Below are 14,879 nucleotides of genomic sequence, written 5' to 3'. Positions count from 1 at the left end.
GCCCCGATAACTCACCAAACCTTCGGACTACCTTGAGCACACGCGGCAGTTGCTTTGCCTTTTGCATAAAAACCGTCGAGTCGTCGACAAACGCAGAGAACAAGTGCTCTCGCCGCTCCTTGTCACCCGGCACTGCTACACCCGCAATTTGCGATTCTTGTGCCAGCGCTAGCCCAAGGATCTCAGCAGCTAAAATGAAAAGCAAAGATGGCAGCGGGCACCCCTGCCTGATACCAGATTCTATCGGGCTCTGATCCAATAACTCTCCATTGACCATAAATCTAGCTGTTGTCCCAGCGTGTAGGTTCCGCATCACTTCCACAAATTCACTACAAAAGCCGAACTTGCTTAATACTGCAAACATGAATTCACGATCGAGCGTATCGTAGGCCTTCTTGAAGTCCAGCAGTAATATGCCGGCGCTGTCTTCTAAGTCTGCTAATGGGTCCGCCACCGCACTTTTTAAGTGAGCTAACATCATCATTACCGTCTTATTCATATTCCTCCCATGTACAAAGCCTTGTTGCGAGTCTCCAATTAATCGCCCTAGAAACATTTGTAGTCTTGTTGCCAACACCTTAGCCACAATCTTGAAGCTGGTTTGCAAATAAATAGAGTTATCGGCCGGTAATCCATAGCGCTCGTCGAGTCACCCTTTTTCCTCAACGGATTATCAGACCCCTCAAAAAAGTCTGAGGTGGGCGCTCGCCTCGAAGGATCGAATTTCCTACTCTCGTCAGGATCGGCGCCATTACGTCTTCCATATCCTTGTAAAAGTCGTTGTTCAGTCCATCTGGTCCTGCCGCTTTTTCTCTATTCAGCGCTCTGATAGCCTCCACGACTTCGTGTTCGTCCATGTTAGTAGTAAGCGCTGCGTTGTCCTTGTCGGTAACTCGTCTCTCGGATGGTACCGTGGCGAACTCATTTAGTCTGCGTTTTAGATCATCTAACGGGACCGTACGGTGGCTCCGTCCTTGGATGTCATTCCACTCTTGAGCAAACTTGTCTGCTATGGTGGACCTGGGTGCGAACTCAGTCCCAGGAGATGGTAGTATGCTGCTAACCGTTTGGTCACGTTCCCACACAGACACCCGGCGAAACCTCCTTCGTACACAGGCATGCGACCGTTGTAGTGCGTGCCCTGTGTTGAGTTCCTTGCTTACTTTCGCCTCCTCAACGTTTGCTTCGATCAGACCTCGCCGCGTTGCAATGCCTGCTCGCTCTCTACGTTTCCTGGCCTTTGCTCTCCAGTATCGTCGCTGTTTCAGTCTTTTGGATAATCGTTTTATCGTTTTCACGCATTGATGTACGACTTCGTCCCACTTGATGCTCCTTTCCTGGTCGGCACCCAAATCCTCAACCATTTCCGCTCGCAACTCGGTTTTCACTCGTTCCTGGTTGCTGCTTCGGATGGGGTATTTTACCCTGCGAGATGCGGTTTTGTTGACCTTGTTGACGACGTCTCCGCGCCTCAAATGCATGATCAGTGTTTGGTGATCACTACTGACCGGCGGAAGTTGGACTTCTAACCATTGAAACCTTGGAACTAACTGCGCTGAAATGTACATTCGGTCAATTCGACTCGCTGCCGTCGTAGTCCAGTACGTGTAGTGGTGATGTGGAACCACCTCTGCATCTTCCTCTGCTCCCCCTACCAGCACACGTGCATCCTGCCACAACCTCTCGTCTAGCAACTGTTCCAGCTCTCTGCTTTCAGGTTTAGTAGCACCTGTGTACCCTTTTCTATCTAGCTGAGGATCCAATACACAATTGAAATCCCCACCCATGATCACAGGTTTGTTTTGCGGCCATGGCCACTCCCGTAGATTTTTGAAGAAGCGCTCTCACTCTTGATACTTGTTTGAGGCATAGATATTGACTACGATACAGCCTTGTACTTCTAATGCCATCACTCGCTTTGTCCATTTGTGTCGTTGCCATGGCTCAGACTGCTTTGCTACTGCCGGATCCAACAAGATTCCAACCCCTCCTGTCTTATTCGCGTGTTGACTCCAGTAGGACAGCTTATCTGCTGGTCGTCGCAGTCCCCACATTCGATTCCAATGCTGTCGCTGCATTTTAGCATCCTCATCCGACGCAACATGGGTTTTTCCTGCAGTAACCAAACACTCGGTCTTGATCTACTTGGAGTCTGTTTCCATGCTGAATACCACTTTTTCCTTGTTTTGCTGGCGTCGCGTACCGTATTCCATCATACGCTCTTCCCTCCTCGGTCTTTTTGGACGGATCATAGAATGCGCCATCCAAGATGGCTGCTCTCCCATATACATCCTCTGCTGCTCCTGGCCAGCGCTCCTCAGCTGGCTCGACAGGAATACTACTTTGGATCTAATAGGATTGACTGTCATCGCCTTCAATCTGCGCTACAGCATTCACGAAAAAGTCGCTCACTTGAGCCCAGTTAACTTCCTGGTGAGAACCGCTGAGCGCTGTATGGTAGTCCGTATTTTTCTGCAACACTTTTAGGTGAAGCCTCACCTTAGCTGGTGTGCTAACATCGTGTGAGACCTCTATGCCTGTCAACGCACGTTCTTCTTCTGCATATATCTCCGCGCAGAGCAGATGAATTGCTCCCACTGTGCGGAGACTAGGGTCACACAAGTGCAATAGTTCATCTGCTCCGTACTTTAAGGACCGTAGTCGTCTTTGCTGTTCACCACTGCGGCCATGTCCTCTTCAGTGTCAGCTGCATTCCATCGATCACTCCACTTCTCGAGCCACCTTTTCGTTCCTTGCGTTCGTGATTTTGCCGCTAGTGACATCAGGCCGTCCACAATGCATTCACGTCGCCTTGGCTCCATCCACGTGGACAGGGTCTCTGCATTCAGCAATTGCAGCACTTCCTCTCTAAAGGGGAAATGGCGCAAAGCTTCTAACAAGGCCTCGGGGCTGCTTTGAACCACACATCACTCGAGCCGTCCGCTCGTGGAAAGCTCCCCGCCCTGGTAGGCCATGTCTGCTCAAATGCGTTCCTCTGATCTACCCATGGAGGCCGATTGTCAGCCTCTACTTCCTGTTGCAACTCCTGTTTCTGGTTTTCCACGCTTATATGGCACCGCCGCGTTGTGATGGTTAATCGTAGCTCCTCTCACCCGCACTTTGACGTTCGGCGTTGAAACATGCTCGCGTTTTGTATGGATCCGCTTGCTTTCTTTGTATGGAACTAAACTCCGCGGTACGTCGTTTGATCCATCAGGCGCTACGTATTCATCTTCTGAAGGCGAATCTTCATCAGAAATGAACTCCGCCACGAGTTTATTGTGGTAATAGTGACTCTAGCGTAAGAACAGTGGCTCAACCGATTTTCAGGATAGCAGTAAGCTCAGCGAGAGTCAACTTGGTCTTGTCTCCGGCCGGCCTCATACTGTGCGGATGGCATACTCCAGAGCATACTTCTTCACGATTTCCGTTCTTGGGTTGTTCAGAGGGATACTGCCCGTGAATCCCAGCATGCTCAGGATGCTGCTTGGATGCATATCTTTGATTATCCACGAACCAAACTGCGCCTTCTGCAAATTCTCGCCGAGTTTCGCCAGCTCTGGGTTCGTCTTGAGAGATTGGAACAGTTTTGCCACCTCTGCTTCCGACTTGGATGACTGCAGCAACTTGACGTAGATTTCGCCATCATGCCATCGGTAGCCATTCTTCGTGGTCCGATACATCTGCACATACTTGAGCCATTGAAGAACTTTTGGGTTGTCATCGAGCTTCGCCCCAACTTCTAAGGTTTTTAAAACCTTCGCCGGGTCCGTCCGCCCACGCAGCCACAAAGTGTTCGCGAGGTTCTCGGCAGAAGGACCGGCCTTCGACACGAGGCCCGCGAGTTTCGACAGTCCAGGAATCCCAGCTCTCTCCTCGCCCGTCGCGTCGGTTCTCAAAGCCCTTTTCGCGTATTCCACGCGTTTGCCAGCACCTAATGAGAGCTGGTCAGCCACGTGTGGAGCCGATTGCTCGGCGCCCACTCTTGCCGAAGTTTCAGCACCTAAGACGAATGTTACGACAGCCATCCATAGCAGCACAAAGTGCAAGCGCATCTTCATTAGCAGCTTGTTTGGGGGGCTCAGGTCAAATTGAGAACTGAGTGCAGTGCAGACGGAGGGAGGCAAATGCTGTGTCCAGCCGAGACGAGTCCGTATGTACTGCCATCCTAAAGGTTGGAAAATTGATTATGCAGAAAGCCTCGTTGTAAATAACTGTTCGTAATCACTCTCCCCCCATGGGCTCTAAAAGTCTATAAAAACACTTTTGACCCGTCAAAAATTACCTTTTCGAAGTGATTTAACAAATCCTGTGTAATATGATATTGCGTACCCATATCGACTAAGACTTGTCAAACGGCAGCCTCTCGATCAGTCTGCAAGTTGCCAAATGATGGTACGCATGACTGCTACCAACGGCCGCACTCGGCTCTCTCGGTCGCTGAGCGGCTGGAGGCGCCTCCCGACCGCGCACTTCGACAACGCCGTGCTGCGCGAGCTGCCGATCGACGCCGAGCCCAAGAACTTCGTGCGCAGCGCCGTGTCCGGCGCCTGTTTCTCTCGAGTGGAGCCCACGCCCATCGCCAGTCCGGAATTGGTGGTCACGTCTCCTAATTCCCTGCTTTTAGCAGGCATCGAGCTAATTCAGGGTGACGACCAAGATAATAGCAGTGACGAACGTGGAATTAGCGACAATTTACAGCCGATCGACACTTTAGTGCCCGTTTTAGCGGGCAACAAGCTGCTGCCGGGCTCCGAGACTGCGGCCCAGTGCTACTGCGGCCACCAGTTCGGCTTCTTCTCGGGCCAATTGGGGGACGGAGCGGCCCTTTATTTGGGAGAAATCGTCACGGAAGGAGAGAGATGGGAGCTTCAACTCAAAGGCTCGGGGCTCACTCCGTACTCTCGCACGGCCGACGGCCGCAAGGTGCTGAGATCAACTCTGAGAGAGTTTCTGTGCAGTGAAAACATGTTCGCTCTCGGAGTGCCCACGACTCGGGCGGGGAGCGTCGTCATGTCCAGAGAGACGCAAGTGTTGAGGGATATTTTCTACAATGGCAACGCCAAGATGGAGCCCACGGCGGTGGTGACGAGAATCGCTAAGAGTTTTCTGAGATTCGGAAGTTTCGAGATTTTCAAGGACGAGGACGAGTTCACGGGTATGATGGGCCCTAGCGCTCACCTGGAGGACAAGCAGGAGATGATGACCAAGATGCTGGACTTCACCATTCGGCAGTATTTCCCTGAATTTTTTGGAGAAGAGAACATGTACGAAAAGTTTTTTGAAGAAGTGGTGCACCGCACGGCCAAGCTGGTGGCCAAGTGGCAGACGATCGGCTTCTGTCACGGCGTGCTGAACACGGACAACATGAGCATTGTGGGGGACACGCTGGACTACGGTCCGTTTGGATTCATGGAGCACTTTGACCCGAAGCACATTTGCAACACGTCGGACGACCGAGGACGCTACCGCTACGAGTCGCAACCCGACATCTGCAAGTGGAACTGCGGTGTGCTAGCGGACCAACTGGGACTGGTGACGGATCGAGCAGCTTTGGAGCCTGCTCTGGAGGCGTTTCATAGTGTCTACCAAGAGGAGTACATGCGCCTGATGCGTGAGAAACTGGGGTTGACATCTCAACGCGGTGAAGAGAAAGAGGACAAGATGCTGGTTGACACGCTGGTCGACGTGCTCGCGCACACGGGCGCCGACTTTACGAGTACGTTCAGGTACCTAAGTGGACTGGACGCGGTCGACTCCGGCGATTCTCGTGAGCGTGTGCTGAACCAGCTCGTGGGCGTCTCAGAAACTCTGGCCCAGCAGAAGCGCAAGCTGGAGCAGGAGTTTGGAGGAGTTTCTGATGCCCAGTTCGACATGATCGTGATGCTGCTCCAGGAGAACCCCGTGCGTGCTCGACAGTATGGCATCACGCACGAGCTCGTGGCTCAGATGAAGGCCAATCGTGCAGCGAAGGAGGTGCTGGATGCGATGACGGATGAAGAGCGTATGGAGAGCATTCGGACTGCGTGGGAAGACTGGATCGATGTCTACATTTCGCGAATCAAGGAGGAAGGAGATGCTGCGAGTTACTCCGAGCGTCGCCAGCACATGCTGAAGGTCAACCCGTTGTTCGTGCTGCGCAACCACGTGGCTCAGAAGGCCATCGACTTGGCGTATGAAGGCGACTACGACGGAGTGCAACACATTTTCGAGCTATTGACGCGTCCGTTTGACGACCCGAGTGACGAGGGAGATCTGGAGTATGCTCGTCCTCAGGACCCATCCACCGCCCCGCTGTGTGTGTCCTGTTCGTCGTAAACGGCTTGGCAAAGGGGGGGAAGTTGAGCAGGTAAGTGGCCGACAATAAAAAGAATATGATCACTGTAGGTAGCTAATGGATTCGCAGCTCAAATAAGTTTTGAATTTTTTTTCAACTGCAGATTGAATTCCGCTTTGATTTTGATGTGGTGATGCGGTTTTAGCAATTGTGGACCACAATTTGTGGTGGAATTCGGACGCTTCACGATCGATCTGTTTATCCATCTCCAGCTACGTAGCGAACACGCTCTAACGTCATCGAGAGCTGGTCCGAACAGAGAGCTCCGGTAATGCCATTCCCAGGGCATGGATCCATTGGATGCTCGGTGCCACCAATCGCACCCGTTTTTCGGGATCAAAAGCAGGATAACAGTGCACAAAGAGCACGTTCTGTACTGTACAGTAGAACTTCTTCATAGTGTAGAATCTATGCTTTAGAATATTACCAGTACAGTACGTGTATCTGCAAAGCATAACATTAGGTCTTCAACAAGGTCCTCAGAGTTCATGACGCCTGCTCGATAAGCCTACCTAGGTAGGCTGAACATACTAGGTACAAGTATGTACAGTGTAATACTGTACTTACTGCTACCGGTGTAGTAGTTCGTGCTGTAGCAGTCCACCCCCGACGAAGCATTCTCTAACATTGAACTGCACCCAACTGTCAGCTCGTTCAACTTTCGCTCTGGATGCAGCCCATCACGCTTTGCACATTGTGCACTGCAGGAGACAGGATACAATTCCATGCGGGGCTCCTCGGAGGAGACAAATTGTTGTCTCCTCCGAGGACCTACGTCACTTTACTATAATACGTGGACGGGTGCAATGCATGTACCGTGTGCCACAGGTAAGTTGGAATTTTGGAGAAAACAGTCGCGGTCTGCTTTCCAGCGAACGCTCACCGATCAGAAGGTGGTCGATTTCGCTGTTGAGCTGATCATCGCTGTTGCGGTCTCTCAGGCAAAATGGAGTCGGTCTCGTGAAAAACTCGGGATTTGCAGTTGCCTCATCACGCCGTCAGCCCGGCGTATCGCTACAGTTCAAGTTTTGCCCTCCACTACTCACAACTTCGGGTGGTGAGCTTCTCCAGACTCTTCAGTGCCATTATGCGTCTTTGCTACCTTCTCCTTCTCGCCGCCGCCACCCTACTCGCAAGCGCCAATGCAGTCCCAGACTCGAAGGTCTCAACGTCAGATGACTCGCTGCGAACGCTCATCGATGACATCCACGTCAGCTCCAAACGTCATTTGAGAGCCGCAGATAACGACGAAGAGCGGGCTGTCCCGATACTAGGCAAACTCACGAGCTACCTCAACCAGAAGACGCTCGACTTATGGCTCTTCCAAGGCAAGGACCCCAAGGAAGTCTTTAGGATCCTGAAGCTGGTCGGTCTGAAGGGCAGAGCGGTCCAGCACAAGAGGTGGAAGTACTACGTCCGGTACCTCAACATGTGGAAAGATGCTCGCAAGAATGCCGCCTAGCGACGATATCCTACTTCCAATTAGAGAGACAAGAATAAATTTCACGAATGTATCAACTTGTCAAGCATTGCATCGGCCACCAAGAATTCGTTCAAAAATGGCTCTAGAGATCGGAGGGGCGCTTAGTGACAACGGTTCAACGTGTACGCAGACCCAAACCAAACCAATCGTACGATGGACACGGTGCGCAGCGAGTACTCGGAGGGCAGCGTGACCTCCAGTCGCCTGGACGATGGCAGCGGCACGGGGCGCGCGTCGCTTTCGTTTTCGCTGTCCAACTCGCACACAAGTCGCTTGTCCATCGACAGCGCCTCGACCCGGTCCGACTACCTGGCCAACTACGAGCGCAGGTTGCTCGAGCGCAAGGCGTCCAAGCACAAGAAGTCCGAGAAGGCCAAGCGCGAGAAGGAGAAGGCCGACAGACAGCAATTGTTCTCGGCCGACCAGAGGCGCAAGGCGGAGCGCGAGGCCGAACGACAAGCGCGACGACGGGAGATGGAGACGTGGCTCACGGATCCCAATGAGCTGAAGCGAATCGAACGGCGCTCGCAGAAGCGCAGTCGAGATCGGATGAGGGTCTTGAAGGAATGGTACGAACCAGCCACGTCCGGGCCGCACCAAGAGGTCCAGCCAGTCTTCGTTCAGGCCATGAACCAAGAGCACAACAACCAGGAGACAGCGCCAAAGACTCGAAACAGACTCGCCAAGCCTTTATTATCCAAAGGAGCTGCGGCGTTGAAGGACGAGCAAGATCGAGAGGCGCTGGAGCTTGTATTGCAGCGACAATTGAGCGCCTTTACGACGAAACTCGAGTATCTTGAGCAGTTTGCAGGTCCAGAGACTCCGATTCGAGCCAAGACTCGCGCAGGACCGAGACGAAGACGCCGACTTGCGAGAGAAGACATGCACTTGGCCCCTTTAGGCCCCGCACGCAGCAACTTGCAGGCTGCGAAGAGTGTGGCTACGCTGCCGTCGTATTACGCTGGACGAGATGACAGAAGACTGTCAACTTCGGCGTCGCTGCAGACGCTGCGCCCAACGTCTCGAGTTCATGTCAATGACGACGACACAGAGGACGCGCGAGACGACGCGGAGGTGGAGGAGTATTTGATGCGGCATCGCAAGGTGGCGAGGCAGGCGTACGCGGTTGTAAAGCTACAGGCGACGTGGAGAATGTACTTACGACGACGCAAGTATCTGCCGTGGCGTCAACGGCGCACCCGCCAGCGTCGAGCGGTGTTCGAGATCTGGGTCATGACGTACCGCGTGGGCTACAAGGCTCAACGTTCACTGCTGCGTAAATACTTCACCGCGTGGCGCGCGGACGTGGTGGAGGCTCTACAGCTACGAGAAATGGAGCTGCATCTCTTCCGGCAGGCAGCCACGCAGGCGGAGCTGCCGCGGATGGTGCTCAACCTCGTCTTCACTTCGGACTGGGAGGATGAACGAGCCAAGCGACTCGCAGCCAAAGCCACTGAAGCTGCCAAGAAGAAGGACATTGCTCCTACGAGCAAGGCGGCGTTCCTGGGGGCGTTCCTCAGTGCTGCGTTCGGTGACGTCGAGTCTGCATCGGATAAAAGCCGCAGTCGCGTCCACCGTCTCCGTGTCCAGCATATTGCTGCGCGAGAGGAAGTCCGTAAGAAGGTTGTGCAGCACGTTTTCCGCCTCTGGAAGCGCGTGCACGAAGCCAAGAAGCGCGTGGGGCTCAACGCGCAGCTCTGTCTCAAGCGCGCAGTGCGGATGGCGTTCGGGACGCGGCAGCGGTGGCCGGCGGAGACGCTGCTCGCAGTGTTTGAGATCTGGTCTCGCTGGGCGACGTTCAATCGGTGCAGACGCCTCGGTCTCCCGTTGCCGCGCTTCGCCCAGTCGAATCCGCACTGGGATATCTGGCTGCACAACTATCAGGAGCGTCAAGTTCGCTGCGTCAAAGCCGCCGCCAAAGCCCCAGGCGCACGACTACGACGGTATTTCTTCCGCTTCCACGCCTTCGCCCAGCGCGTCAAGCGTGAACGCCACTACTTCTCCATCGCGTCCGAGCATTATTCCAGAACACTTACGCGTAGTGTTCTACTCGAGTGGCGTGAAGCGATCGCCGGTAGCGCAGCAGACAAGAAGCTCGTCAAGGGCGTCTTGCTGCGGTTCCATCGCTACGCGTGCGCCAAGCGCAAGCTGAGACCCCTGAAGCTGGAGCTCCGACAACGACAGTGTCAGTGGTTATCACGTCGCGCGTGGCGCGGCTGGAAGCGCGTGCAGCTCCACACGTGCTTCAAGCGCGAATTGAACCTGTCACGCCTCGAGAACAGCCAAGTGTGGCGCTCTCGCCTTCACCGGACCCTCGATATCTGGCGAGACGAACGCGACTCTCTCGTGGTGTGCAGAGCCTTCGAGGCGTGGACGCATTTCGTTCGCAAACGCAAGCTCTTCCTCACGCTGCGCATGATCTGCGCGCGCCAGCAGCGACGCAACCTCCTGTACAGCGTCTTCAACGCGTGGAAGGTAGCGAAATGGGATCGAGTTGATGGGTTTCTAGAGGACCGACTGCGGCTGGATGCTTGGGACGCGTATCGAGAGCTCTCGATCTTCTTCCCCATGCTCTTCTACGGCAGCTTCTCGGACGCAGGATCAATCTTCGGAGGACTTCCAAGCTACACGTACGGGGGCAATGCAGATTTGCCTCACTTCAAGCAGCTCGACCAACGTGAGCTCATACTCGCGACTTCCGGAGACGCGGTGCGCCATTTCCACGGCGTTTTGGTGCGTGACAGCGTCGTGGAAGTCCGCAACGCCATCTTACAGGCAAAACACTTGGTCAACGCCGTCGACGACGCGTCAGGCAGCACTGCGCTTCACGTTGCCGCGCAGATCGAGGAGTCTGAGAGACGTATAGAGATTGTCTCTCTACTGTTGAGTGAAGGCGCGGCGACGCTGAAACGGGAGAATCGCCACGGACTGTCCCCGATTCAGCTGGCGCCTGATGGTGACACCCGCTTCTTGCTGCGTGAAGGCATCTTCGCCTTCCATTCGCGTGGGATATTGAAAGGTGAATCGATACCGGAAGAGAGAGAAGACAGCCAGCGCTTGTTGTGGTGTATGGTGACTCTGATGTCACGTGAGTGGGGGATCGGAACGCGGATCCCCGCTGATGTTCGCACTGGAGACTGGCACAGCTTTCTGGGTGAGGAGAAGTGGCTGAGGCAGACGCAGATCCGCTTCTCGCCGTACTCGACGTTCGCTCCTGCTGTGACTCGCTCCAGGGGGTTCCTCAATGCGCTCAAGACGCGCTTATGTCTGTCGCGCTATGATTTCCTACTAGCTGCTCAAGCTGACAAGTCTCCGAGGAATAAACCAAACACGAAGCGAGCTCGTGACCAGCGCTATCAGGAATGGGAGGAGCGGTTGAAGGCCCGAAAGGAGCGAGCGAGCCAGACCGGAGAGTACGAAGCCTATGCGAGATATCTGTTAGCGTCTACGCTTGACACAGAGGCGTGTGAGCAGGAGCTTATCCCAAGTTTCGTCGGGCTGCTCTACTCGCTCGACTTCACGTCGTATGAAGTGCTGCAGCAGGCGTATCGACTGGAGAAGGAGTGCACCGCGACGGAAGGCGCGTTGTGGGAGCTCTACCAACGCATCCGAGCAGCTGAGAAAGCGTGGAGCGCAATGACTGCAGGCTCAAACGATACTACGAGCCGGAACGACGTCGGGATGATGCGGCTCCTCTCGGACGACGCAGACGCCGACCTTTTCTTCCGGAGAGAGATTTTTCTGCTGGAGTTCGAGCAGTTCAACCGCTCCAAAGGAGGCAAGAGTAAGGACGGACTGAACGTGCAGCAGGAAGCGTTGGCGTTGGAGATCGATACGCTGCTGATACGGACGCAGCGGAAGCTCCGCAAGGCTGAGAAGAAGGTGAAGCGCATCCAGGATCTGATCGATTCCAGTGAACAAACCTACCGTCGGGCGTTGTTCGCCACCCCTAGAGACGTGGAGACGGTCGTAGTCGCTCGGATGGCCCTAGAGCACGCGCGTCTGAAGATGGCCATGAGTTTGATCAAACTCAGCGACGTCAAAGCTGTAGTGTCACGGCTGGAGTACGCGAAGCAAGTGCTTCAGCAAGAATCCCCCTCTATTAAGGACAAGCCTCACGCTGTCGATGCCGTGCCTCCCTGGGCCGCCAATCTCACGTATGCCGAAGGAAAGGCTTTCTTGGAAGCGGAGCGAACGCGATACTCGCGTGTGTTTCAGAGCCGAGTGATCCTCGAAGAAGCAAAGCGGAATGCTGCTGCTTCTGGACCGGAGTCCAAGACGGGAGAAATTCCCGAGACGCTGCATCAGCTGCAGAAAGAAGCCACCAGCAAGTTGCATACTCTGTTCATGCTCAACCTCTTCCGGTCGTGCTGCTGCTGGCTGGTGGAAAACATGCTGGCGACGGAGGAAGCCATCGCTGAGGAGGATTTTATCGACAGTGACGAAGAGGCTGATGAAGATAATACTGCTGCTGGACTCGTTAGAGACCGCGGTAGTATTTCACGACGCAATAGTGTGGGCGTAGCTCGGCTATTAAGTGCCACTGGAGCTTTGCTTGGTGAAGGGATGTCACGCAGGCGAAGCAGCATCAAGAACACACGGCGAGTACTGGAGACGTACCACCAGGGGTTCAGTTCGATGAACCAGCTAGACCCCGACAGTGAGTCGATGAACGCGACGTACGCAGCGAGCGCTGGGCTGTTGTTCGAGGAGGAGCGTCGAGCAGCTCAAGAAGCCGAGCGGGAGAAGTTGAACACTAAGAAAGTGGAAGATGTGACTGCGATTTGTGAGCGGAACCCGGTCACTGGAGAGGTGGAGACGGCTCCTACCTACGTCGTGAGCATTGATGAAATTTCTGCATCGGAGTCGATGGAGATCGCTCCAGAGGTCGAAGTCAAAGAAGCCCCTCGCAATCGCAAGAAGGAGGAGCTCCAGCGCGCCATGATGCACCGAAAGCTCTACCACAAACGCAATGAGAGCAGCGAGAGTGACAGCGAGGACAGCGTCGACTCGCAGCAAGACGGACTGCCTGTGATTCAAGGCGCGGGGTTCCATTTCGGCAACTTCGTCGCCGGTGACGATGTGTGGACGGCAGGGAATCTCCCTCGAGACTCGAATGGAGCCATGAAGCGAAGTGGTTCAAGCGACCCAGCCAACGTCGAGTCAATGTGGAAGCGAGGTGGCATTAAACTCGCAGACGGCACCGCTCCGAGCATCAAGGAGGTGCTGGCACACGCCCATCGGATGAGCTCGAGAGAGAAGTTACGCTCCGGAAATCGTCGGCAGGCGGTGGTCATGAAGGACGCGCCTGAGCTGCAGTCACCGTCGGAAGAGTCCATCCCAGAAACTCAGCCAGCAGAGCCCAGTCCGCCAGCGAGTAAGCGACCCAGCCCCATACGCTCAGAGAAGGCGAGTCCTACCAACGTGGCCGCAAACTCCAAACGGCGAAGCTCAGTTGTAATGAGTCGTCGACCAATGTTGGGACGCGCTGCCTCCATGTCTTGCTTGCTGCCAGACGCAAAGTCGACGACGCTCAAGTCACCTGTACTCGCGAGTAAAAGTGGCTCCGAACAGCAATTGTACGCTGGAGTCGGCAATACTGAGGAGGGCTTCGAGTTGCAGCTTCTTCACGCACCGACGGGAGTCTTGGCAGTACCTGCGATCGAAATTAGCACGCGAAGCCCCCAGACCTCGGCAACTCCAGTTGGAACAGGACGCTCAAGCTCGCGAGAGGACGAACGCAGTCCAGATCCAGATTCTGAATGGGGAAACTCCGAGGAGCAGCACGAAGTACAAGAAATACTCGGGATTCCAGAGCCGAACGACGACATGGAGATAGGAATCAATGCAGGGCCAAGTTCTTATATTGACGAGAAGCTGTCGAATGCGGACGAATCGGAGACCACGGAAGCGCAAGAAACAGAAGAAGTGGAGATACTCACGCCGCCATTGCTATCGCCTGTTGTTGAGATCAGCACGTCAAGGACGTCGGACGGTCACAAGTGCAATAGGCGCATGGATTCACAGCAAACGCTCGATACTAATGACGGCCGTCTGCTGCCAAATGACTCACTCGCCACTTCCGTCAGCGCGTTCATCAAGTGGGAGGAGGGAAGCGCTCTCGAAGCTTTCCCACTCGCTGTGGTCCCCACCAACCACCCGAAAGCTTCTGCTGTCGGGGGCAAAGCTCAAACTTCTCCAAACCGAGAGAAAGTTGCAACAATGCCGCGAGTCAGCAGCATCCGCGTGACCAAGCAAAGGGAGCAAAAGGAAGAAGTTGATGAGCTCGCAGCAACGAAGTTTGTACTAGACGACAGTACCGATTGGACGGAGGTATCAGCCGAGGACGTGAACGAGGTCTTCACTCTTCACGGTAAAGCGCTCGCTATGGCAAAGAAGACCAAGCGGGCGCTTCAAAGGACCAGATCCACTGATGCTGTCGAGTTCCCCCAGCAATTCAAGGCCATCCAAGTCCAAAGCTCATCAGGAGGAGCTCAGGAGTTTGATATCGACGGAGCTCCCTTGGTGCGTCCCATTTCAGTTACCGTCGTCACTAAACCTGCGAAGCGTGAGGTGGAAGCTCCCGAACCGACTGAAACTGAGGTAGTCGTGTTAACTCCAGTGGTGCCTCCGGTTGAGACGCCTCAAATGGCATCACCCAAACCATTCGTCAAGCTTGAGGTGAGCTCAGCCATTGAGACCAAAGACCAAGACAAAGATGCTTCTCCTTCGCTGCAGCTGAAGGGATTGGGACTGAATGGCGTTGACAACTTGAAACTTGACCCGAGCCATGCGAAACTAGGCAAGCCGAAGCCATCTGAGCAGAAACCTTCGTCACCTTCAAAGGTTCTTCAGAGTACGTCCTCCTCTCGTCTACCAGCTCGTCTACCAGCTCGTCAACCAGCTCGTCAACGAGCTCGTAAGCGTGCACCCCCTCCAGAAACCCTGTCCCCCTCTTCTAGCGCGTTAACTCTCCAAGGAGCAAGACTGAAAGCTCCAATCAACACTGACAAGGTGCAGACTATCGAGAAGCCCAAGGAAGTCACGGGCTTTGAAGGC

General features: G+C 54.5%; 4 protein-coding genes across 4 annotated transcripts; 3 read left to right on the top strand and 1 right to left on the bottom strand.

The window, feature by feature from the left end:
• Window positions 1-3,380: 3,380 nt before the first annotated feature.
• Window positions 3,381-4,061, bottom strand: Avh1b-61 (Avr1b-1 avirulence-like protein; the record flags this gene model as incomplete). Its single annotated transcript, XM_009518632.1, has 1 exon — window positions 3,381-4,061. One exon carries the CDS (start codon window positions 4,059-4,061, stop codon window positions 3,381-3,383), a length of 681 nt encoding a protein of 226 aa, XP_009516927.1.
• Window positions 4,062-4,389: 328 nt separating this feature from the next.
• PHYSODRAFT_252691 (hypothetical protein) lies at window positions 4,390-6,318 on the top strand (the record flags this gene model as incomplete). Its single annotated transcript, XM_009518631.1, has 1 exon — window positions 4,390-6,318. One exon carries the CDS (start codon window positions 4,390-4,392, stop codon window positions 6,316-6,318), a length of 1,929 nt encoding a protein of 642 aa, XP_009516926.1.
• Window positions 6,319-7,424: 1,106 nt separating this feature from the next.
• On the top strand, window positions 7,425-7,799 carry Avh1b-115 (Avr1b-1 avirulence-like protein; the record flags this gene model as incomplete). Its single annotated transcript, XM_009518630.1, has 1 exon — window positions 7,425-7,799. One exon carries the CDS (start codon window positions 7,425-7,427, stop codon window positions 7,797-7,799), a length of 375 nt encoding a protein of 124 aa, XP_009516925.1.
• A 174-nt stretch (window positions 7,800-7,973) lies between these two features.
• Window positions 7,974-11,573, top strand: PHYSODRAFT_385188 (hypothetical protein; the record flags this gene model as incomplete). Its single annotated transcript, XM_009518629.1, has 3 exons — window positions 7,974-9,804; window positions 9,886-11,085; window positions 11,218-11,573. Coding segments are annotated over 3 exons (3,387 nt in total), but the record flags the coding sequence as incomplete, so codon positions are not given.
• Between the last annotated feature and the right edge of the window lie 3,306 nt (window positions 11,574-14,879).

Source organism: Phytophthora sojae (assembly GCF_000149755.1).
Source record: "Phytophthora sojae unplaced genomic scaffold PHYSOscaffold_1, whole genome shotgun sequence".
NCBI classification, from domain to species: domain Eukaryota; phylum Oomycota; class Peronosporomycetes; order Peronosporales; family Peronosporaceae; genus Phytophthora; species Phytophthora sojae.
The sequence above is the reverse complement of the archived record's forward strand: the minus strand, read 5'-3'. Positions and strand labels throughout refer to the sequence as shown.